The sequence below is a fragment of the Carcharhinus amblyrhynchos genome, chromosome 21 (genome assembly GCF_965287045.1).
Source record: "Carcharhinus amblyrhynchos chromosome 21, sCarAmb.v2.hapA, whole genome shotgun sequence".
NCBI classification, from domain to species: domain Eukaryota; kingdom Metazoa; phylum Chordata; class Chondrichthyes; order Carcharhiniformes; family Carcharhinidae; genus Carcharhinus; species Carcharhinus amblyrhynchos.
Genome location: NC_137344.1, coordinates 50,692,292 through 50,717,510, shown reverse-complemented (window position 1 = coordinate 50,717,510; position 25,219 = coordinate 50,692,292). Strand labels below are relative to the sequence as shown.

At 46.7% G+C, this 25,219-nt stretch overlaps 1 protein-coding gene across 1 annotated transcript in view; it reads left to right on the top strand.

Moving 5' to 3' along the window:
- myo15b (myosin XVB) overlaps positions 1-25,219 on the top strand; it is a 322,763-nt gene that overhangs the window by 252,736 nt on the left and 44,808 nt on the right. The window contains exons 49-52 of the mRNA XM_080209162.1: positions 10,174-10,274; positions 14,880-14,939; positions 15,479-15,554; positions 15,899-16,017. Coding sequence (XP_080065288.1) covers positions 10,174-10,274; positions 14,880-14,939; positions 15,479-15,554; positions 15,899-16,017 — 356 coding nt within the window. The remainder of the gene's footprint in view (positions 1-10,173; positions 10,275-14,879; positions 14,940-15,478; positions 15,555-15,898; positions 16,018-25,219) is intronic.

The window sequence follows — 25,219 nt, the reverse complement described above, 5'->3', positions numbered from 1 at the left end:
CTCTGTGCAAGCTGCCATTCTGTAGCTGGTGTTGCAGACAGGAAAACTGCTGTCCTCTGACACAGCTGTACAAAGCCAGTGGCTTCACACCACCTTGAAACACTGTGAACCACACAATTCTTGTGCACTGCTGACTTTATCCTGAAGGTAGGTTGTCATTTTAAAAAGATCATGCTAATGAGAATTCATATCATGTAAATAAAGTATGGAGGCACCACAGGCTGGAGTGAGGCCCCAACGCCTCAAGAACACTACTGGGTAAATTTCTCCACCTTACCCTGCCGTTGGGAAAGTGAGATTTCACATTACTCCTAACGACGTTCCCTCCATATCATGTTTACCGTTCTTCTGAGCACCGTAAAATCCCACTCAAACGGTTTCACGGTGCTTAGTATTGAAAAACAAGACTTTCTTTTCCCTGGTTTCTCACCTTCCCTAAAATCAGGTGAGTGATCACTCACATTCACAGTGTCATATGGTGGCTGAACAGGGTCAGAGCAATGGGGCAGGAGAGGGTTCAGACAGAGGCGGACACATCCCATCAGGAGTTACGGAGTTAGGCGGATATGTCACAGACCTGGTGATTTGATGATTTGTTAATGATCTGCTGCCAATAGGCTGAGGTGTTTGTAAGCAAATAAATAATGACGAAAAGGTTACGAATGAAAATCAATGCTTTCCCTAAAGTCTTGACTATTTCTATTGCAGGATGGTCTTACCTCTGCCAACACGGAAACTCCGCCCGCAAATGTTCCACCTAAACCAGCGCCAAAACCACAAAATGGTGCCCCGTCCTCTTGCCCTTCAATACAGGACCAACTCACACAGATATTTTCTCCATCGGCAATAAGACCTCCGATACCTGTCCCTCCCCCACCTCCTCCTCCCCCCCTTGATCCTCCTTCACCATCAGTACGTAACAGTGAACCCTACTCGCTGCCTTCACTTCCACAAAACAGAGAGGCAGGTAAGAGAAAGCACATGTTTCAAAGTTTCATGGGAAGTGGTGTCACCAAAAAGGCAAAGATTATTGCCCAACCCTAATTGCTCTGAGAAGGTGGTAGTGAGCTGCCTTCGTGAACCACTGAAATCCATGAAGTGTAGGTGTACCTACCGTGCTGTTAGGGAGGCAGTTTCAGGCTCGTGATCCGGTGACAGTGAAGGAACAGCGATGTATTTCCAAGTCAGGATGGTGAGTGACTTGGAAGAGAACTTCCAGGTGATGGTGTTCCTATGGGTCTGCTGTCCTTGTCCTTCCAGATAGTAAAGGTCATGGGTTTATAAATAAGAACACAAGAACTAGGAGTAGGAGTCGGCCATCTGGCCCCTCGAGCCTGCTCCACCATTTAATAAGATCATGGCTGATCTTTTTGTGGACTCAGCTCCACTTACCCGCCCGCTCACCATAACCCTTAATTCCTTTACTGTTCAAAAATGTATCTATCCTTTCCTCAAAACATTCAATGAGGTAGCCTCAACTGCTTCTCTGGACAGGGAATTCCTCAGATTCACAAACCTTTGTGTGAAGAAACTCCTCTTCAATTCAATCCTAAATCTGCTTCCCCTTATTTTGAGGCCATGCCCCCAGTTCTAATTTCACCTGCCAGTGGAAACAACCTCCCTGCTTTTATCTTATCTATTCCCTTCATAATCTTATGTGTTTCTATAAATCTCATTCTTCTGAATTCCAATGAGTCTAACCCCAGTCTACTCAGTCTGTCCTCATAAACCAACCCCCTCAGCTCTGGAATCAACCTGGTGAATCTCCTCTGCACCCCCTCCAGTGCCAGTATATCCTTTCTCAAGTAAGGAGACCAAAACTGTACACAGTAACTCCAGGTGTGGCCTCACCAGCACCTTATACAGCTGCAACTTAACCTCACTGTTTTTAAACTCCATCCCTCTAGCAATGAAGGACAAAATTCCATTTGTCTTCTTAATTACCTGCTGTACCTGCAAACCAACTCCTTGAGATTCCTGCACAAGGACACCCAGGTCCCTCTGCACAGCAGCATGCTGCAATTTTTTACTATTTAAATAATAGTCCATTTTGTTGTTATTCCTACCAAAATGGATGACCTCACATTTACCAACATTGTACTCCATCTGCCAGACCCTCACCCACTCACTTAGATTATCTATATACCTTTGCAGACTTTCAGCGTCCCCTGCGCACTTTGCTCTTCCACTCACCTTAATGTCATCTGTGAATTTTGACACACTACATTTGGTCCCCAACTCCAAATCATCGATGTAAATCGTAAACAATTGCGGTCCCAACCCTGATCCCTGAGGCACACCACTAGTCATTGATTGCAAACCCAGAAAAACACCCATTTACTCCCACTCTTCGCTTCCTGTTAGTTAACCAATCCTCTGTCCATGCTAATATATTACCCATAACACCATGCACCTTTATCTTATGTAGCTGTCTTGTCAAACGCCTTCTGAAAATCCAGATACACCACACCCACAGGATTTCAATTGTCCACTGCGCATGGAATGTTCTCAAAGAATTCCACCAAATTAGTCAAATATGACCTGCCCTTCATGAATTTCATGGTTAGTTCAGTTCAGTTCCTGGATACTGGAATATTTGTCTGGAGTTCTGCATTGCAACGTTCCAATGAGACAGGGAAGTTATGGTAGTTACGGGAACCGTGGTGTACAAAGGCTGTGATAAATCTAGTCAAGAAGAAAAGAAAAGCTTACAAAAGGTTCAGAGAGCTAGGTAATGTTAGAGATCTAGAAGAGTATATGACTAATAGGAAGGATCTTGAGAAGGAAATTAGGAGAGCCAGAATGGGTTATGAGAAGGCTTTGGCAGGCAGGATTAAGGAAAACCACAAGGTATTCTACAAGTATGTGAAGAGCAAGAGGGTAAGCCGTGAAAGAATCGGACATATCAAGTGTGACAGTGGGAAAGTTTGTATGGAACTGGAAGAAATAGCAGAGGTACTTAATGAATACTTTACTTCAGTATTCACGATGGAAAAGGATCTTGGTGGTTGTAGTGCAGACTTGTAGCGGACTGAAAAGCTTGAGCATGTAGATATTAAGAAAGAGGATGTGTTGAAGTACTCAGTTCTGGTCGCCTCACTACAGGAAGGATGTGGAAGCCATTGAAAGCGTGCAGAGGAGATTTACAAGGATGTTGCCTGGATTGGGGAGCATGCCTTATGAGGATAGGTTGAGGGAGCTTGGCCTTTTCCCCTTGGAGAGATAAAGGATGAGGGGTGACCTGATAGAGGTGTATAAGATGTTGAGAGGTATTGATTGAGTGACTAGTCAGAGGCTTTTTCCCAAGGCTAAAATGGCTGCCACAAGAGGACACATGTTTAAGGTGCTGGGGAGCAGGTACAGAGGTGATGTCAGGGGTAAGTTTTTCACTCAGAGAGTGGTTGGGTGCGTGGAATGGGCTGCCGGTAGTGGTGGTGGAGGCAGATTCGATAGGGTCTTTTAAGAGACTTTTAGATAAGTACATGGAACTTAATAAGATAGAGGGTTATAGGTAAATCTAGTAATCTCTAAGGTAGGAAGATGTTCATAGAACATAGAACATTACAGCGCGGTACAGGCCCTTTGGCCCTCGTTGTTGCGCCGACCAGTGGAACCAATCTAATGACCCTCTAACCTAAACTATTCCAATGTTATCCATATGCCTATCCACTGACCATTTGAACACCCTTAAAGTTGGCGAGTCCACAACTGCTGCAGGCAGGGCATTCCACGCCCTTACTACCCTCTGAGTAAAGAACCTACCTCTGACATCCGTCCTATAACTACCACCCCTTAATTTTAAGCTATGTCCCCTCGTGTTAGCCATCACCATCCGAGGAAAAAGGCTCTCACTGTCCACCCTATCCAATCCTTTGATCATCTTGTATGCCTCAATTAGGTCACCTCTTAACCTTCTTCTCTCCAATGAAAATAACCTCAAGTCCCTCAGCCTTTCCTCATAAGACCTTCCCACCATACCAGGCAACATCCTGGTAAACCTCCTCTGCACCCTTTCCAATGCCTCCACATCTTTCTTATAATGCGGCGACCAGAACTGTACGCAATACTCCAAGTGCGGCCGCACCAGAGTTTTGTACAGTTGTAACATGACCTCACGGCTCCAAAATTCAATCCCTCTACCAATAAAAGCTAACACACCGTACGCCTTCTTAACAACCTTATCAACCTGGGTGCCAACTTTCAGGGAGCTACGCACATGTACCCCAAGATCTCTCTGCTCGTCGACACTACTAAGAGTCCTTCCATTAGCCCTATATTCTGTACTCCTGTTACTCTTTCCAAAGTGAATCACCTCACACTTTTCCGTATTAAACTCCATCTGCCACCTCTCGGCCCAGCTCTGCAGCTTATCTATGTCCCTCTGCAAACTGTAACATCCATCCTCACTGTCTACAACTCCTCCGACTTTGGTGTTTGGCACAACCTTGTGGGCCGAAGGGCCTGTATTGTGCTGTAGTTTTTCTATGTTGTATGTTCTACTGTTAAGTCCCGGGATCCTGATTTTGGGGGATTCAGTGATGATAATGTCATCGAATGTGAGGAGAAAGACTTGCAGGGGTGGCACGATGGCACAGTGGTTAGCACTGCTGCCTCACAGTGTTAGGAACCTGCGTTTGATTCTGGCCTTGGGATACTGTCTGGTGGAGTTTGCAAATTCTTCCTGTATCTACTTAGGTTTCCTCCAGGTGCTCCGGTTTCCTCCCACAGACCAAAGATGTGTGTGTTAGATTGTGTGTAGATTGGCCACGTCAAATTGCACCGTGGTGTGAGAGGAAGTAGTAAGAGTAAACATAAGAACATAAGAAATAGGAGCAGGAGTAGGCCATCTAGCCCTTCGAGCCTGCCCCGCCATTCAATAAGATCATGGCTGATCTGTCGTGGCTCAGTTCCACTTTCCCGCCTTCTCCCCATAACCCTTAATCCCCTCGCTTATCAAAAACCCATCAACCCGCGTCTTAAAAATATTTAGCGAGGCAGCCTCCACCACTTCAACGGGCAGAGAATTCCAGAGATTCACCACCCTTTGAGTGAAGAAGTTCCTTCTCAACTCCGTTCTAAACCGCCCCCCCCTTTATCTTGAGGCTGTGCCCCCTAGTCCTACTGTCTTTTTTGAGCGGGAAGAGTCCCTCCACCTCTATCCTATCCATCCCATTCATCATCTTATACGTCTCAATGAGATGTATGGATTACGGGGTTAGGGCTGGGTGGGATTGTCTCGGTGCAAACTCGATGGCTGAATGGCCTCTTTCTGCACTGTGGAGATTCTATGATTCTATGAAAATGGTTAAATTCTCTCTGAGATTCATAGATGTTTACAGTACAAAAGAAGACTATCATGTCCCCTGGCCAACAAAGATCTGACTACACTAATCCCACTTTCCAGCTCTTGGCCCACAGCCCTGGAGTTTACAGCAGTGCTAGTGAATATCTTGGTGAGGGAACACCTTGATTAGGGGTACATGGCACGTTCTGGAGCACTAGTCTTCAGTATTATTGCTTGAAAATTGTCAGGGCCCATAGCCTTTGCAGTATCCAATGCCTTTAGCCATTTCCTTATGTCAGGTGGAGTGAATTGAATTGGCTGGATGCTGTCATCTGTGATGCTGGGGACCTTTCGGGGCAGTTGAGATGCATCATCCTCTCCACGCAGCATTTTGGCTAAAGATTGTTCCTTTATCTATTGCACTGATGTGCTGGGATCACCATCATTGAAGATATTTGTGGAGCCTCCTCCTAAAATGAGTTCATAGAGTCATAAAATCCATACAGTGCAGAAGGAGGCCATTCAACCCATTGAGTCTGTACCAACTCTCCAACAGAGCAACTTACGCAGGTCCATCCTGTTGCCCTGTTCCCATAACCCTACGCATTTATCATGACCAATCCACCTAATCTGCACAGGAGGAAACTCACACAGACATGTAGAGAACCTGCAAACTTCTGCAAGGCCAGAATTGAACCCAGATCCCTGGTGCTGTGAGGCAACAGTGTGCCATTGTGCCTCCCACAGTTGCTTAATTGTCCACCATTCATGACCGGATGTTGCAGGACTGCAGAGCTTAGATCTGCTCTGTTGATTGTGGGATCGCTGAGCTCTGTCTATCACCTGATAAAAGCAAATTACTACAGATGCAGGAATCTGAAACCAGAAGAGAAAATGTTGGAAAATCTCAGCAGGTCTGGCAGCATCTATAAGGAGAGAAAAGAGCTGGTGTTCCAAGTCCAAATGGCCCTTTGTGAAAACTTTGACAAAGGGTCACCTGGACTCGAAACGTCAGTTCTTTTCTCTCCCTACAGATGCTGCCAGACCTGCTGAGATTTTCCAGCATTTTCCCTTCTGGTTTCTGTCTATCGTTTGCTTGTTCTGCTGTCTGACGCACAAAATATTCTTGTGTTGTTTAACTTCACCAGGTTGACACCTCATTTTTAAGTGTGCCTGGTGTTGCTCCTGGCACGTCATCCTGGACTCTTCAGTGAACCAGGGTTGATCCCCTGGATTGGTGGTGATATGCTCGACCATGAGTTTACAGATTATGACTGAATACAGTTTGATTACTGGTGATGGCACACAATGCCCAGTCTCGATCTGTGACACCAGTTTGAAGTCTATCCCATTTAACACAGTAGAGGTTATGCTCAGTAAGAAGATGGGGCTTTGTTTCCACAAGGTCTGTGCTGTGGTAATCCCCATCACTTTCATGGGCAGATGCGTCTATGGCAGGCAGGTTAATGAGGATGAGGTCAAGTTGGTTTTTCTCTCTTGGTTCACTCACCACCTGCTGCAGTCCCAGTCTAGCAGCGATTGTCCTTTCACACTCGGTCAGCTCAGTTAATCGTGGTCCTATCAATCCACTCTTGGTGATGGACAGTGAAGTCCCACCCAGAGTACATCCTTGTGCTCAATACAGAGGAAGTACTGATACATCGGCTGAGAGAGAGGGTGGTAGTGTATACCGCTGTGTGGCCACCTCTGTTGGGTGTACCCTGCCGGTGGGATGGGACATACCCAGGGAGGGTGATGGTGGAGTCTGGGACATTATATAGAACATGCAAGACTTCTTGAGAAGGTGAGAGGGCATGGGATCCAAGGGCCTTTGGCCTTGTGGATCCAGAACTGGCTTGCCTGCAGAAGGCAGAGAGTGGTTGTGGATGGGGCTTTTTCTGAATGGAGGTCAGTCACCAGTGGAGTGCCCCAGGGATCTGTTCTGGGACCCTTGTTGTTTGTCATTTTCATAAATGACCTGGATGAGGAAGTGGAGGGATGGGTAAGTAAGTTCGCTGATGACACGAAGGTCGGTGGTGTTGTGGATGATCTGGAAGGATGGCAAAAGTTGCAGCAGGACATAGATAGGATGCAGGACTGGGCGGAGAAGTGGCAGATGGACTTCAACGCGGATAAATGTGTAGTCGTCCATTTTGGCAGAACCAACGGGATGAACGAGTACACTATCAAGGGCAGAAGTCTGAGTAGTGTTGAGGAGCAGAAGGATCTTGGGGTCCGGGTCCACAGGACTCTTAAATCGGCCTCGCAGGTGGAGGAGGTGGTCAAGAAGGCGTATGGTGTACTGGCCTTCATTAATCGAGGGATTGAGTTTAGGAGTCGGGAGGTAATGCTGCAACTTTATAAGACCCTTGTCAGGCCTCATTTAGAGTATTGTGCGCAGTTCTGGTCGCCTCACTATAGGAAAGATGTAGAAGCTATTGAGAGGGTGCAGAGGAGATTTACAAGGATGTTGCCTGGACTGGGAGGCATGCCTTATGAAGTTAGGTTGAGGGAGCTGGGACTCTTTTCCCTGGAGAGACGAAGGTTGAGAGGCGACCTGATAGAAGTTTACAAAATGTTGAGAGGAATAGATAGGGTGGACTCTCAGAGGCTATTTCCCCGGTTTGAAATGGTCGCTACGAGAGGACACAGATTTAAGGTGCGGGGAGGGAGGTTCAGAAGTGATGTTAGGGGTAAGTTTTTCACTCAGAGGGTGGTGAGTGAATGGAATCGGCTGCCGTCAGTGGTGGTGGAGGCGAACTCGCTGGGGTCTTTTAAAAGACTTCTGGATGAGTATATGGGGTTTAATGAGATTGAGGGTTATAGATAGGTCTGTAGGTTGGTAGGTGATGTGATCGGCGCAACTTGTGGGCCGAAGGGCCTGTTTGTGCTGTAGTGTTCTATGTTCTATGTTCTATGTTAACATAGAACATTACAGCGCAGACCAGGCCCACGATGTTGCGCCGACCAGTTAAAAAGCAATGACCCTCTAACCTAAACCAAACCCTTTCCATCCATAAACCTATCCACGGATCTCTTAAACGCCCCCAAACTAGGCGCATTTACAACTGCAGCAGGCAGGGCATTCCAATCCCTCACCACCCTCTGGGTAAAGAACCTACCCCTGACATCCATCCTATAACTACCCCCCCTTAATTTAAAGCTATGCCCCCTCGTGCTAGCTTTCTCCATCTGAGGAAAAAGGCTATCACTATCCACCCTATCTAAACCTTTAATCATCTTATATGTTTCATTAATAATAATAATAATCTGTAAGGTATTATTCTGTGAGTTTGACATCAGGCTGTTGCTTGACTAGTCTGTGGGACAGCTCTCCCAATGTTGGCACAAGCTTCCAGATGTTTGTAAAGAGGGTTCTGTATGGTCCACAGGGCTGGGGACACTGTGTCGTTTCTGGTGTCTAGGTCAACGTCAGGTGGTCTGTCCAGATTTATTCCTTATCGACAGTTTTCTGAAGCCGTTTGGTAAAACCGAGTGTCTCACTCGGCCATTTCAGAGGAGCAGTTAAGGATCAACCATGTTGCTCTGGGTCTGGAGCTACACTTAGGCCAGACCACACAATGGTACCAATTTCCTTGCTTTCAGGGTATGAGTGAATCAGTTTCTATGACAACTGATGACAGGCTCATGGCAGCACAACTGAGATTAGCTTTCAACTCAGGTGTTTTTATGAATTAATTAAATTTAACCTACCACAAGAGGGGATAATCTCACATTTTATCAGTCTTTATCAGGGTTGAATCTTATGAACTCATGCTCCCAGACAGATCTTCGTTCAGTGGGATCTTGTCTTGAGCATTTAAGCATTTACCTTAAACATTCACTGCCTCTGCATCATCATGTGGTGTACACTAAATACAAGATGCACAGAGTTTCCCTTGCCTGCAACTCGCCCACTACAATTGCAGTGTCGGGGGTGGGGGGGAGGGTGGGGGGAGGAATTCTGGCCATGACCTCTGCTGCACAAAGGTACAAGAAGTACAGACACACGGGAACACCATTACCTGGAGGTTCCCCTCCAACCACACACCATCCTGACTTGGAAATATATCACTGTTCCTTCACAGTTGTTGGATCAAAATCCTGGAATTGCCTTCCCAACACCACAAAGACTGCAGCAGTTCAAGAACGTAGCTCACTGCCACTATGTAAAAATTCTTTCTTCAGACTAGAATATCGGTGGCAAGGCTAATGTTTCTCACTCATCAATTAGAGATGGATAGTAAGTGCCAGCGATGCCCAGATCTCACTGAATACGAATTGCATCAACACTAATGAACCATTTGTAAAGTTTATGTTCAAGAATAAATTCCGTTGACATTGTACCATCTCCATAGGAGATGCAGGACTGTCTCTGTACATGTCTTTGTGACGGGCTTCAGCATTCCCTTAACGGAGAGCCTTGTTGTTGGGCAGTCTGAATCTGCAGCTCTGAGCAACTTTCTCATATCCACCCAGCAGGCAGCACTCTCTCTGCTGAGGGAAATTGTTGTGGGTATAAGTTCCATTCCAACAGCTTAACCATAGTCTAGGCTGATACTTCAGTGCAGTATTGAGGCAGCCCTGCATGGTGCAGGGTAATTCCCATAACAGGAGCAAATAAAGCTAGGCCCAGTCTGGCCTTGTGATGCCTCTATTTGAAGTACAGCAGCAGGAATCTCCTGATTTTTGCCAATATTCATTCTCAGCCAAAATTATGAAATACATGTTTCACTCCTGCTTTTAGAATCTGCTAGAGGGTGAAATGGAATTCCATTTTCTTACACCACAACAATGATATTATTTCACTCTGTTCTTTGTTAGTTATTTAACAGTGTAGAAGAAAACGGAAGTGTCTTAAAAAGTTTTTTTTCTCTTTATCTTAACAGTGTTACAAGATGAGAGTATCAAGACCAATCTATACAGGAGGACAGCGAGTGTATACTTTTCATACATCAATATACCCTGGAAACTCTATCTACGCAAAGAGGTATGGACTGCACAAACTGTGATAATAATCAGTAACAAAAGAATCAGACAAAGCAACTATCAGTAATCAATGACAGGTATGGGACATAGGGACTGTCAATAATCAGTAACAGGTACAGGACACAGGGACTGTCAATAATCAATAACAGGTACAGGACACAGGGACTGTCAATAATCAATAACAGGTACGGGACACAGGGACTGTCAATAATCAGTAACAGGTACAGGACACAGGGACTGTCAATAATCAATAACAGGTACAGGACACAGGGACTGTCAATAATCAATAACATGTACGGGACACAGGGACTGTCAATAATCAGTAACAGGTACAGGACACAGGGACTGTCAATAATCAATAACAGGTACAGGACACAGGGACTGTCAATAATCAATAACATGTACGGGACACAGGGACTGTCAATAATCAGTAACAGGTACGGGACACAGGGACTGTCAATAATCAATAACATGTACGGGACACAGGGACTATCAGTAATCAGTAACAGGTACGGGACACAGGGACTGTCAATAATCAATAACATGTACGGGACACAGGGACTATCAGTAATCAGTAACAGGTACGGGACACAGGGACTGTCAATAATCAATAACAGGTACAGGACACAGGGACTGTCAATAATCAATAACATGTACGGGACACAGGGACTGTCAATAATCAGTAACAGGTACGGGACACAGGGACTGTCAATAATCAATAACATGTACGGGACACAGGGACTATCAGTAATCAGTAACAGGTACGGGACACAGGGACTGTCAATAATCAATAACATGTACGGGACACAGGGACTATCAGTAATCAGTAACAGGTACGGGACACAGGGACTGTCAATAATCAATAACAGGTACAGGTCACAGGGACTGTCAATAATCAATAACATGTACGGGACACAGGGACTGTCAATAATCAGTAACAGGTACGGGACACAGGGACTGTCAATAATCAATAACATGTACGGGACACAGGGACTATCAATAATCAATAACAGGTACAGGACACAGGGACTGTCAATAATCAATAACATGTACGGGACACAGGGACTGTCAATAATCAATAACAGGTACAGGACACAGGGACTGTCAATAATCAATAACATGTACGGGACACAGGGACTATCAGTAATCAGTAACAGGTACGGGACACAGGGACTGTCAATAATCAATAACATGTACGGGACACAGGGACTATCAGTAATCAGTAACAGGTACGGGACACAGGGACTGTCAATAATCAATAACAGGTACAGGACACAGGGACTGTCAATAATCAGTAACAGGTACAGGACACAGGGACTGTCAGTAATCAGTAACAGGTACAGGACACAGGGACTGTCAATAATCAGTAAGGTACAGGACACAGGGACTGTCAATAATCAGTAACAGGTACGGGACACAGGGACTGTCAATAATCAGTAACAGGTACAGGACACAGGGACTGTCAATAATCAGTAACAGGTACAGGACACAGGGACTGTCAGTAATCAGTAACAGGTACAGGACACAGGGACTGTCAATAATCAGTAAGGTACAGGACACAGGGACTGTCAATAATCAGTAACAAGTACAGGACACAGGGACTGTCAGTAATCAGTAACAGGTACAGGACACAGGGACTGTCAATAATCAGTAACAGGTACAGGACACAGGGACTGTCAGTAATCAGTAACAGGTACAGGACACAGGGACTGTCAATAATCAGTAACAGGTACGGGACACGGACTGTCAATAATCAGTAACAGGTACGGGACACAGGGACTGTCAATAATCAGTAACAGGTACGGGACACGGACTGTCAATAATCAGTAACAGGTACGGGACATGGACTGTCAATAATCAGTAACAGGTACAGGACACAGGGACTGTCAATAATCAGTAACAGGTACGGGACACAAGCGTTATGAATAAGACTATAAAGAGCAGGAATAGGAGGAGGCCATTCAATAGGATCATGACTGATCCAACATTGCTGCCCTTTTCCTGTATCCCTTGATTCCCTTACTGATCAAAAAGCTATTTATCTCAACCTTAAATATACACAAGGACTCTGCCCCCACAACTCCCTGTGACAATGAATTCCAAAGACACCCAACTCTCTGAGAGAAGAAATTCCTCTTCACGTCAATCTTAAATTGGTACCCTTTTATTCTGAGATTATGGTCTCTGGTCCGTGATGGGAAACATCCTCTCAGCATTTACCCTGTCAAGCCCCTTCTATGTTTCAATGAGATCATCTCTCATTCTTCTAAAACCCAGTTGATATGGAGTGAGCCTCACCCTGTTTAACCTTTCCTCATAGGACAATCCCTCCATACCAGAGGGATCTTAGTGAACCTTCGCTGAACTGCCTCACATGAAATAACATCTTTCCTCAAATAAGGGGAGCAAAACTGCTCACAGTGCTCCAGATGTGATCTCAGCAGTACTTTGTACAGTTGCAGCAACACATCCCTACTCTTATACACTCACCCCCTTGAAATAACGGCCAACATTCCATTCGCCTTCCTGAATACCTGCTGTACCTGTCAGTAATCAGCAATAGTTGTTGTTATGCCTGCAGTAGTGGATCCTAGGGTGGCACAGTGGTTAGCACTGCTGCCTCACCGTGCCAGGGACTTGGGTTCGATTCCAGGCTTGGGACACTGTCTGTGTGGAGTCTGCACGTTCTCCCCTTGTCTGTGTGGATTTCGTCTGGGTGCTCTGGTTTCTTTCTACAGTCTGAATGACGTGCTGGCAAGTGTGAGGTTATCCACTTTGGTAGGTTTAATGGTAGGAAGGGCTACTATTTACATGGCGAAAAGCTGCAGCATGCTACAGTGCAGAGGGACCTGGGGGTCCTTGTGCATGAGTCGCAAAAACCCAGCCTGCAGGTGCAGCAGGTGGTCAGGAAGGCGAATGGGATGCTGGCCTTCATAGCGAGGGGGATTGAATATAAAAGTAGGGAGGTCTTGCTGCAACTGTACGGGGCACTGGTGAGGCCACAGCTGGAGTACTGTGTGCAGTTTTGGTCGCCGCACTTGCGCAAGGATATTTTGGCCTTGGAGGGAGTGCAGAGGAGGTTTACTAGGCTGATACCGGAGTTGAGGGGGTTGAACTGTGAGGAGAGGCTGAATAAACTGGGCTTGTACTCGTTAGAGTTTAGAAGGATTAGGGGAGATCTCATTGAGACGTATAAGATGATGAATGGGATGGATAGGATAGAGGTGGAGAGGTTCTTCCCGCTCAGAAGGGACAGCAGGACTAGAGGGCACAGCCTCAAGATAAGGGAGGGGGGCGCAATTTAGAACGGAGTTGAGGAGGAACTTCTTCACTCAAAGGGTGGTGAATCTCTGGAATTCTCTGCCCGTTGAAGTGGTGGCGGCTACCTCGCTAAATATATTTAAGACGCGGGTAGATAGGTTTTTGGTAGACAAGGGGATTAAGGGTTATGGGGAGAAGGCGGGAAAGTGGAACTGAGCCACTTCAGATCAGCCATGATCTTATTGAATGGCGGGGCAGGCTCAAGGGGCTAGATGGCCTAATCCTGCTCCTATTTCTTATGTTCTTATGTTCTTATGGTTAGGGTGCATTGGCCATGCTGAATTCTCCCTCAGTGTACCCAAACAGGCACCGCAGTGTGGCAACTAGGGGATTTTCACAGTAACTTCAATGCAGTGTTAATGTAAGCCTACTTGTGACACTAATAAGTAAACTTTACATTCCTTTAACTTTGCTTTTTAAAGAAGTATGAAAGCTTGTTATTTATTAAAAACACAAAGCCTCAAAATCCAAGCTGAAGAATATTTTCTTTACAAGAACAAAGCAAACCCAAAATACAATCTTAACTCTCACCTATCGTCTGCAACACTGAATCAACATAAATTAAACATGAATTAGCAGGCACATTGTGGTGGATTATAATCTATAAATTACACATTCAATGGCCCTTTTTCATTGCTGTCAGTAACAGAATCTTGGGAATGAAAGCCGAGTAACATCTTGACAGTCATTGCTAAATGTGGATTAGTGTCAGGACTGCGTGTTGTCATGGACAGAAATCTTTGGCGTCACTTAGAATTGTCCCGTATCTTGCATTAATGTACAGTGTTTCACTTTTACTGTGACGGTGACTCTCTTAATATATCACCCTTCTCACTAAACTGCTGGAATTTAGCCCAGTGATCCTCACAAGCTCATCAAGTTTCTCATTCTTGTTGAGACTGAAGCACAAGTATCAAGATGCTGTTTGACTATGGGTGTCATTGTATTGACAGGATGGAAGTGGAGAGGGTTAGAAACAGGGGTCATTAAGTGCTCACTCATTTAAACTAGAGAAGAGAAGATTCTGTTCTGTCAGAGTCATGAGCCTTTTGTGGAAGAGAGTTCCAGGGTCTTTGAATATTGTAAAGGCTGAGCTGGACAGATTCGTGATTAACAAGGGGGTGAAATGTTACTGGGAGTCAGGCAGGAATGTGGAGTTGAAGTTGCAATCTGATCAGACATGGAGCAGGCTTGAGGGGCCGAATGGCCTATTGTATCTATATATGTATGATTGATATTCCTGACCTGGCATATTATATAACTAACTCTTGGCTTTATCCAACAGCTGTTTTATCCACGGGAGAGGTTTAACACTGACTACATTCTCAATCTGATGTGTGAACAGGTAAGAACAAACTAACAGGAATGTTTCAGCCTCTGCAAAGACTGAGACAGGAGTACTGTTAAACAAAGAGATTAAACTGCAGGACTAAAAATACACGGCTTCAAGACAAAATACACATCGATTATATTCACAAAAATAAAAAAGGGATTCACCATGTTCGATAGGAAACTCTGATGCAGGAATGTGTGCCATCTGGCACTGAAATATGGGACTGTGTGCTGTACAGGACTGAGTTACAGGACTATGTCATGTACGAGACTCAGATACAGGACTTTGTGTTATATGGGACTGAAATACAGGGCTGTGCGCTGCACCGGACTGAAATGCAGAACCATGTGCTGTATGGGAGTGAGATACAGAACTGTGCGCACAAATCAACTCCCATGCTCCTCAGCTGGGCTTCAGGCAAGCCCAAAATTACAATATTATCTCGATGATGTTCGTGCGCATGTTTGTGTGAGTCTGTCTGTTGTACTGTGAGTGTTAGGTATCAGGTATGGAGTATATCTGTGTCTAACAGCAATTGGGTATCTCCTCAGATCATCCGGGACACTTACTCTGACAGCTGTGTACGCATTTCAAAGGAGGAGCGACACAAGATGCGGGACCTGTTAGGTATGTCGTGTGTTGGGGGGAAATTTCCTCTTTAAACACTGCTGTCTATTGGGCCAGAGGAAGAATGTGAAGGACATGTGATTATTGGGTTCAGCAGAGGTAACAGTGAACAGGTGACATCTTCAGACCTGACAGTCATTGTGGACTGTGAGCGATATTGTTACAGAGGGACTAACCCCAGGGAGAGAAGGTCAGCTGAACAGGCAAATATAGCCTTGTGAGGAAAGGGTCAGGGGTCTCATCCGTTTAGTTACTCCAGTTGAAAGGTTTACAACAGCTAACACGTACACGAGCTGAAACTTTCATTATGTTCTGGTTAAACGTTCCTGTGTTCTTGTTCACAGCTGACCTTCATGTTGGCACTGATGTCAGCTTGATGCAGGACAGTGGTGTGAAAAAGCGGATCGTAGTGGCTGCGCGGGACAACTGGGCGGTGTACTTTTCTCGACTGTTTTCTGTCAGTGTAAGTACAACATCAACAATGCCTTTGAGGAATTGCTTTGAGTGTTTTATTTCTCTATAGGATATTATTTACACTTTAGTAAATGTAATCCATGGCAACCTCCAGTTAGCTACTATCAACAGCAGGTTATTCCTATTTACAATATAGGCAGAGTGTGATTATCCTCAGCTCCAGACCAATCTGGCTGCAAAAACCCACACTCTATCCCTACATCACCACACTCATTCCCCATTGGACAGTTAGATCACATGACCTGTCCTTAAAGGGTCCCACTATTCCAATTGTGCACAAACTTTACTTCCTGTTTTCATAATCTTAGTCACACCTTTGCGTCAACTTTCTCCAGTGTGAATTTCTATGTATTTCCCATTCAATTTTTCTTTGTGAACTTTACACTGGTATTGCTGATGAAGTAACTGGGTCACTCAGTACTTTTTCGTTTTTCTCAGTAATTGAAATTTCTAAAGTCTACATGCTGAGGCTAAAGCTAAAATTTCTACATCTCCTAAATAGAACATAAAAGTACTTGTATCACACTAAATGGGTTAAATTTGTCCAGTGTATTATCTTTTGTGTCTTTTAATACTGCCATTAAAGTCTTTATTAAGTCTTGATTTTACAATTCTCATCCTTGTTTTTATATCCTTACATGATTTCACCTTTCCCTATCTCTGTAACCTCCACCAGACCCACGACTCTCTCAGATATCTCCGCTATTCTAATCCTAGCCTATCCAGCATATTGTTTCACATTGATGGCCATGCCTTCAGCTGCCTAGACCCTAATCTCTGGAATGACTTCATTTCCCCCTTTTAGGACAGCCCTTAAAGCTCCTTTCCAAACCTTTGACCTTCTGACTGAATATCTTCCGATGTGATTCTGATGTGGTTCAGGGTGGTTCTGATGTGGTCCAGTGTGGTTCTGATGTGGTTCAGGGTGGTTCTGATGTGGCTCAGTGTGGTTCTGATGTGGTTCAGGGTGGTTCTGATGTGGCTCAGTGTGGTTCTGATGTGGTTCAGTGTGGTTCTGATGTGGTTCAGGGTGGTTCTGATGTGGTTCAGGGTGGTTCTGATGTGGCTCAGGGTGGTTCTGATGTGGTTCAGTGTGGTTCTGATGTGGTTCAGTGTGGTTCTGATGTGGTTCAGTGTGGTTCTGATGTGGTTCAGTGTGGTTCTGATGTGGTTCAGGGTGGTTCTGATGTGGTTCAGGGTGGTTCTCATGTGGCTCAGGGTGGTTCTGATGTGGTTCAGTGTGGTTCTGATGTGGTTCAGTGTGGTTCTGATGTGGTTCAGTGTGGTTCTGATGTGGTTCAGTGTGGTTCTGATGTGGTTCAGGGTGGTTCTGATGTGGCTCAGGGTGGTTCTGATGTGGCTCAGGGTGGTTCTGATGTGGCTCAGGGTGGTTCTGATGTGGCTCAGGGTGGTTCTGATGTGGCTCAGGGTGGTTCTGATGTGGCTCAGGGTGGTTCTGATGTGGTTCAGTGTGGTTCTGATGTGGTTCAGTGTGGTTCTGATGTGGCTCAAGGTGGTTCTGATGTGGCTCAGGGTGGTTCTGATGTGGCTCAGGGTGGTTCTGATGTGGCTCAGGGTGGTTCTGATGTGGCTCAGGGTGGTTCTGATGTGGCTCAGTGTGGTTCTGATGTGGCTCAGGGTGGTTCTGATGTGGCTCAGTGTGGTTCTGATGTGGCTCAGGGTGGTTCTGATGTGGCTCAGTGTGGTTCTGATGTGGCTCAGGGTGGTTCTGATGTGGTTCAGTGTGGTTCTGATGTGGCTCAGGGTGGTTCTGATGTGGCTCAGGGTGGTTCTGATGTGGCTCAGGGTGGTTCTGATGTGGTTCAGGGTGGTTCTGATGTGGTTCAGTGTGGTTCTGATGTGGTTCAGTGTGGTTCTGATGTGGCTCAGGGTGGTTCTGATGTGGTTCAGGGTGGTTCTGATGTGGTCCAGTGTGGTTCTGATGTGGTTCAGTGTGGTTCTGATGTGGTTCAGTGTGGTTCTGATGTGGTTCAGTGTGGTTCTGATGTGGCTCAGGGTGGTTCTGATGTGGTTCAGTGTGGTTCTGATGTGACTCAGGGTGGTTCTGATGTGGTTCAGTGTGGTTCTGATGTGGTTCAGGGTGGTTCTGATGTGGCTCAGTGTGGTTCTGATGTGGTTCAGTGTGGTTCTGATGTGGTTCAGTGTGGTTCTGATGTGGTTCAGTGTGGTTCTGATGTGGTTCAGGGTGGTTCTGATGTGGTTCAGTGTGGTTCTGATGTGGCTCAGTGTGGTTCTGATGTGGCTCAGTGTGGTTCTGATGTGGTTCAGTGTGGTTCTGATGTGGTTCAGTGTGGTTCTGATGTGGTTCAGTGTGGTTCTGATGTGGCTCAGTGTGGTTCTGATGTGGCTCAGTGTGGTTCTGATGTGGTTCAGTGTGGTTCTGATGTGGTTCAGTGTGGTTCTGATGTGGTTCAGGGTGGTTCTGATGTGGTTCAGGGTCGTTCTGATGTGGTTCAGTGTGGTTCTGATGTGGTTCAGTGTGGTTCTGATGTGGTTCAGGGTCGTTCTGATGTGGTTCAGTGTGGTTCTGATGTGGCTCAGGGTGGTTCTGATGTGGTTCAGGGTGGTTCTGATGTGGCTCAGGGTGGTTCTGATGTGGTTCAGGGTCGTTCTGATGTGGTTCAGTGTGGTTCTGATGTGGTTCAGTGTGGTTCTGATGTGGCTCAGGGTGGTTCTGATGTGGTTCAGGGTCGTTCTGATGTGGTTCAGTGTGGTTCTGATGTGGTTCAGTGTGGTTCTGATGTGGTTCAGGGTGGTTCTGATGTGGCTCAGTGTGGTTCTGATGTGGTTCAGGGTGGTTCTGATGTGGCTCAGTGTGGTTCTGATGTGGTTCAGGGTGGTTCTGATGTGGTTCAGGGTGGTTCTGATGTGGCTCGGGGTGGTTCTGATGTGGTTCAGTGTGGTTCTGATGTGGCTCAGTGTGGTTCTGATGTGGTTCAGTGTGGTTCTGATGTGGCTCAGTGTGGTTCTGATGTGGTTCAGGGTGGTTCTGATGTGGCTCGGGGTGGTTCTGATGTGGTTCAGTGTGGTTCTGATGTGGCTCAGTGTGGTTCTGATGTGGTTCAGGGTGGTTCTGATGTGGTTCAGGGTGGTTCTGATGTGGTTCAGTGTGGTTCTGATGTGGTTCAGTGTGGTTCTGATGTGGTTCAGTGTGGTTCTGATGTGGCTCAGTGTGGTTCTGATGTGGTTCAGTGTGGTTCTGATGTGGCTCAGTGTGGTTCTGATGTGGTTCAGGGTGGTTCTGATGTGGTTCAGGGTGGTTCTGATGTGGCTCAGTGTGGTTCTGATGTGGTTCAGTGTGGTTCTGATGTGGTTCAGGGTGGTTCTGATGTGGTTCAGGGTCGTTCTGATGTGGTTCAGTGTGGTTCTGATGTGGTTCAGTGTGGTTCTGATGTGGTTCAGGGTCGTTCTGATGTGGTTCAGTGTGGTTCTGATGTGGCTCAGGGTGGTTCTGATGTGGTTCAGGGTGGTTCTGATGTGGCTCAGGGTGGTTCTGATGTGGTTCAGGGTCGTTCTGATGTGGTTCAGTGTGGTTCTGATGTGGTTCAGTGTGGTTCTGATGTGGCTCAGGGTGGTTCTGATGTGGTTCAGGGTCGTTCTGATGTGGTTCAGTGTGGTTCTGATGTGGTTCAGTGTGGTTCTGATGTGGTTCAGGGTGGTTCTGATGTGGCTCAGTGTGGTTCTGATGTGGTTCAGGGTGGTTCTGATGTGGCTCAGTGTGGTTCTGATGTGGTTCAGGGTGGTTCTGATGTGGTTCAGGGTGGTTCTGATGTGGCTCGGGGTGGTTCTGATGTGGTTCAGTGTGGTTCTGATGTGGCTCAGTGTGGTTCTGATGTGGTTCAGTGTGGTTCTGATGTGGCTCAGTGTGGTTCTGATGTGGTTCAGGGTGGTTCTGATGTGGCTCGGGGTGGTTCTGATGTGGTTCAGTGTGGTTCTGATGTGGCTCAGTGTGGTTCTGATGTGGTTCAGGGTGGTTCTGATGTGGTTCAGGGTGGTTCTGATGTGGTTCAGTGTGGTTCTGATGTGGTTCAGTGTGGTTCTGATGTGGTTCAGTGTGGTTCTGATGTGGCTCAGTGTGGTTCTGATGTGGTTCAGTGTGGTTCTGATGTGGCTCAGTGTGGTTCTGATGTGGTTCAGGGTGGTTCTGATGTGGTTCAGGGTGGTTCTGATGTGGCTCAGTGTGGTTCTGATGTGGTTCAGTGTGGTTCTGATGTGGTTCAGGGTGGTTCTGATGTGGCTCAGGGTGGTTCTGATGTGGCTCAGTGTGGTTCTGATGTGGCTCAGTGTGGTTCTGATGTGGCTCAGTGTGGTTCTGATGTGGTTCAGGGTGGTTCTGATGTGGCTCGGGGTGGTTCTGATGTGGTTCAGTGTGGTTCTGATGTGGCTCGGGGTGGTTCTGATGTGGTTCAGTGTGGTTCTGATGTGGCTCAGTGTGGTTCTGATGTGGTTCAGGGTGGTTCTGATGTGGTTCAGTGTGGTTCTGATGTGGTTCAGTGTGGTTATGATGTGGTTCAGTGTGGTTCTGATGTGGTTCAGTGTGGTTCTGATATGGTTCGGGGTGGTTCTGATGTGGCTCAGGGTGGTTCTGATGTGGCTCAGGGTGGTTCTGATGTGGTTCAGGGTGGTTCTGATGTGGCTCAGGGTGGTTCTGATGTGGCTCAGTGTGGTTCTGATGTGGCTCAGGGTGGTTCTGATGTGGCTCAGTGTGGTTCTGATGTGGCTCAGGGTGGTTCTGATGTGGTTCAGTGTGGTTCTGATGTGGCTCAGGGTGGTTCTGATGTGGTTCAGTGTGGTTCTGATGTGGCTCAGGGTGGTTCTGATGTGGTTCAGTGTGGTTCTGATGTGGTTCAGTGTGGTTCTGATGTGGTTCAGTGTGGTTCTGATGTGGCTCAGGGTGGTTCTGATGTGGTTCAGTGTGGTTCTGATGTGGCTCAGGGTGGTTCTGATGTGGTTCAGTGTGGTTCTGATGTGGCTCAGTGTGGTTCTGATGTGGTTCAGTGTGGTTCTGATGTGGTTCAGTGTGGTTCTGATGTGGTTCAGTGTGGTTCTGATGTGGTTCAGGGTGGTTCTGATGTGGTTCAGTGTGGTTCTGATGTGGCTCAGGGTGGTTCTGATGTGGTTCAGGGTCGTTCTGATGTGGTTCAGTGTGGTTCTGATGTGGTTCAGGGTGGTTCTGATGTGGCTCAGGGTGGTTCTGATGTGGTTCAGGGTCGTTCTGATGTGGTTCAGTGTGGTTCTGATGTGGCTCGGGGTGGTTCTGATGTGGTTCAGTGTGGTTCTGATGTGGCTCAGTGTGGTTCTGATGTGGTTCAGTGTGGTTCTGATGTGGCTCAGTGTGGTTCTGATGTGGTTCAGGGTGGTTCTGATGTGGCTCGGGGTGGTTCTGATGTGGTTCAGGGTGGTTCTGATGTGGTTCAGGGTGGTTCTGATGTGGTTCAGTGTGGTTCTGATGTGGTTCAGTGTGGTTCTGATGTGGTTCAGTGTGGTTCTGATGTGGTTCAGTGTGGTTCTGATGTGGTTCAGTGTGGTTCTGATGTGGCTCAGTGTGGTTCTGATGTGGTTCAGGGTGGTTCTGATGTGGTTCAGGGTGGTTCTGATGTGGCTCAGTGTGGTTCTGATGTGGTTCAGTGTGGTTCTGATGTGGTTCAGGGTGGTTCTGATGTGGCTCAGGGTGGTTCTGATGTGGTTCAGTGTGGTTCTGATGTGGTTCAGGGTGGTTCTGATGTGGTTCAGTGTGGTTCTGATGTGGCTCAGTGTGGTTCTGATGTGGTTCAGTGTGGTTCTGATGTGGCTCGGGGTGGTTCTGATGTGGTTCAGTGTGGTTCTGATGTGGTTCAGTGTGGTTCTGATGTGGTTCAGTGTGGTTCTGATGTGGCTCAGTGTGGTTCTGATGTGGTTCAGGGTGGTTCTGATGTGGTTCAGGGTGGTTCTGATGTGGCTCAGTGTGGTTCTGATGTGGTTCAGTGTGGTTCTGATGTGGTTCAGGGTGGTTCTGATGTGGCTCAGTGTGGTTCTGATGTGGTTCAGGGTGGTTCTGATGTGGTTCAGGGTGGTTCTGATGTGGTTCAGGGTGGTTCTGATGTGGTTCAGGGTGGTTCTGATGTGGTTCAGGGTGGTTCTGATGTGGTTCAGGGTGGTTCTGATGTGGTTCAGTGTGGTTATGATGTGGTTCAGTGTGGTTCTGATGTGGCTCGGGGTGGTTCTGATGTGGTTCAGTGTGGTTCTGATGTGGTTCAGTGTGGTTCTGATGTGGCTCAGTGTGGTTCTGATGTGGTTCAGTGTGGTTCTGATGTGGCTCAGGGTGGTTCTGATGTGGTTCAGTGTGGTTCTGATGTGGTTCAGTGTGGTTCTGATGTGGCTCAGTGTGGTTCTGATGTGGTTCAGTGTGGTTCTGATGTGGCTCAGGGTGGTTCTGATGTGGTTCTGATGTGGTTCAGTGTGGTTCTGATGTGGCTCAGTGTGGTTCTGATGTGGTTCAGGGTGGTTCTGATGTGGCTCGGGGTGGTTCTGATGTGGTTCAGTGTGGTTCTGATGTGGCTCAGTGTGGTTCTGATGTTGTTCAGGGTGGTTCTGATGTGGTTCAGGGTGGTTCTGATGTGGTTCAGTGTGGTTCTGATGTGGTTCAGTGTGGTTCTGATGTGGTTCAGTGTGGTTCTGATGTGGCTCAGTGTGGTTCTGATGTGGTTCAGTGTGGTTCTGATGTGGCTCAGTGTGGTTCTGATGTGGTTCAGGGTTGTTCTGATGTGGTTCAGTGTGGTTCTGATGTGGTTCAGGGTGGTTCTGATGTGGCTCAGTGTGGTTCTGATGTGGTTCAGGGTGGTTCTGATGTGGCTCAGTGTGGTTCTGATGTGGTTCAGTGTGGTTCTGATGTGGTTCAGTGTGGTTCTGATGTGGTTCAGTGTGGTTCTGATGTGGTTCAGTGTGGTTCTGATGTGGTTCAGGGTGGTTCTGATGTGGTTCAGTGTGGTTCTGATGTGGTTCAGTGTGGTTCTGATGTGGTTCAGTGTGGTTCTGATGTGGTTCAGGGTGGTTCTGATGTGGCTCAGGGTGGTTCTGATGTGGTTCTGATGTGGTTCAGTGTGGTTCTGATGTGGTTCAGTGTGGTTCTGATGTGGTTCAGGGTGGTTCTGATGTGGTTCAGTGTGGTTCTGATGTGGTTCAGGGTGGTTCTGATGTGGTTCAGGGTGGTTCTGATGTGGTTCAGTGTGGTTCTGATGTGGTTCAGTGTGGTTCTGATGTGGCTCGGGGTGGTTCTGATGTGGTTCAGTGTGGTTCTGATGTGGCTCAGTGTGGTTCTGATGTGGTTCAGGGTGGTTCTGATGTGGCTCAGTGTGGTTCTGATGTGGTTCAGTGTGGTTCTGATGTGGTTCAGTGTGGTTCTGATGTGGCTCAGTGTGGTTGTGATGTGGTTCAGGGTGGTTCTGATGTGGCTCAGTGTGGTTCTGATGTGGTTCAGTGTGGTTCTGATGTGGCTCAGTGTGGTTCTGATGTGGTTCAGGGTGGTTCTGATGTGGCTCGGGGTGGTTCTGATGTGGTTCAGTGTGGTTCTGATGTGGCTCGGGGTGGTTCTGATGTGGTTCAGGGTGGTTCTGATGTGGTTCAGTGTGGTTCTGATGTGGTTCAGGGTGGTTCTGATGTGGTTCAGTGTGGTTCTGATGTGGTTCAGTGTGGTTCTGATGTGGCTCGGGGTGGTTCTGATGTGGTTCAGTGTGGTTCTGATGTGGTTCAGGGTGGTTCTGATGTGGTTCAGTGTGGTTCTGATGTGGCTCAGGGTGGTTCTGATGTGGTTCAGTGTGGTTCTGATGTGGTTCAGTGTGGTTCTGATGTGGTTCAGGGTGGTTCTGATGTGGCTCAGTGTGGTTCTGATGTGGCTCAGTGTGGTTCTGATGTGGTTCAGTGTGGTTCTGATGTGGCTCAGGGTGGTTCTGATGTGGTTCAGGGTGGTTCTGATGTGGTTCAGGGTGGTTCTGATGTGGTTCAGTGTGGTTCTGATGTGGTTCAGTGTGGTTCTGATGTGGTTCAGTGTGGTTCTGATGTGGCTCAGGGTGGTTCTGATGTGGTTCAGGGTGGTTCTGATGTGGTTCAGGGTGGTTCTGATGTGGTTCAGGGTGGTTCTGATGTGGTTCAGTGTGGTTCTGATGTGGTTCAGGGTGGTTCTGATGTGGTTCAGTGTGGTTCTGATGTGGCTCAGGGTGGTTCTGATGTGGTTCAGGGTGGTTCTGATGTGGTTCAGGGTAGTTCTGATGTGGTTCAGTGTGGTTCTGATATGGCTCAGGGTGGTTCTGATGTGGTTCAGGGTCGTTCTGATGTGGTTCAGTGTGGTTCTGTGTGATAATTTGTTTTAGAATGCCCCAAAAAGCATCTTGAGACATTTTAGTATATCAGAGATGTTTCTGGAGATAAGTTTTCTTGTAGTTCATTCCCTTCTTACAATGTTTTGATAATCTTTCTCTCTCGGTCCTCTTATGTTTCATACTGCCAAATGAAGTATCTTGGAACATTTATTTTGGTAGAAGTGTCATAAGTATGTACTATAGATTAGGGGGAGTGTCAAAGATTCAAGTTTGGATTGTTTTGACTTTTGAGAAAACTTTGATCCTGGTTCTAGAGCTCCCTTCAGCAACCTGTCTTAGGGTAATAAACTATTGTTTATCAAACACTGGGTTATATGTCACTTACCCACACCATGTCCTGCTCACTTATCATTCCTGTCAATAACCCATGTTTGATCCTCGTCCTCCAAATATTAGCTTTTTATATCTTGTCCTTATGTTTAAATTCCCACATGTCCTATCGCAGAAATAACTCCTCAGAGGCCGGTATCCCTTCACCAGATTCCCTTTATTTACAAACTATATTCCACTCCAAGAGTGCTTCAGATACACAGTCAGAATCTGGAGTCCCAGTGGACCTGACACTCCCATACTTATATACAGATAAGACACCCGATTGACTGAGGAGAACCAGTGGATGTGGTTTATTTAGACTTTCTGAAGGCTTTCGACAAGATCTCATATAACAGACTACTATCTACAGTTAGAGCACGTGGGATTGCAGGTAGTGTCTTGAGATGGATAGAAAACTGGTCAGCAGATAGGAAGCCAAGAGTTGGCATGAATAGGTCTTTTTCTGGTTGGCAATCAATAACCAGTGGGGTTCTGCAGGGATCT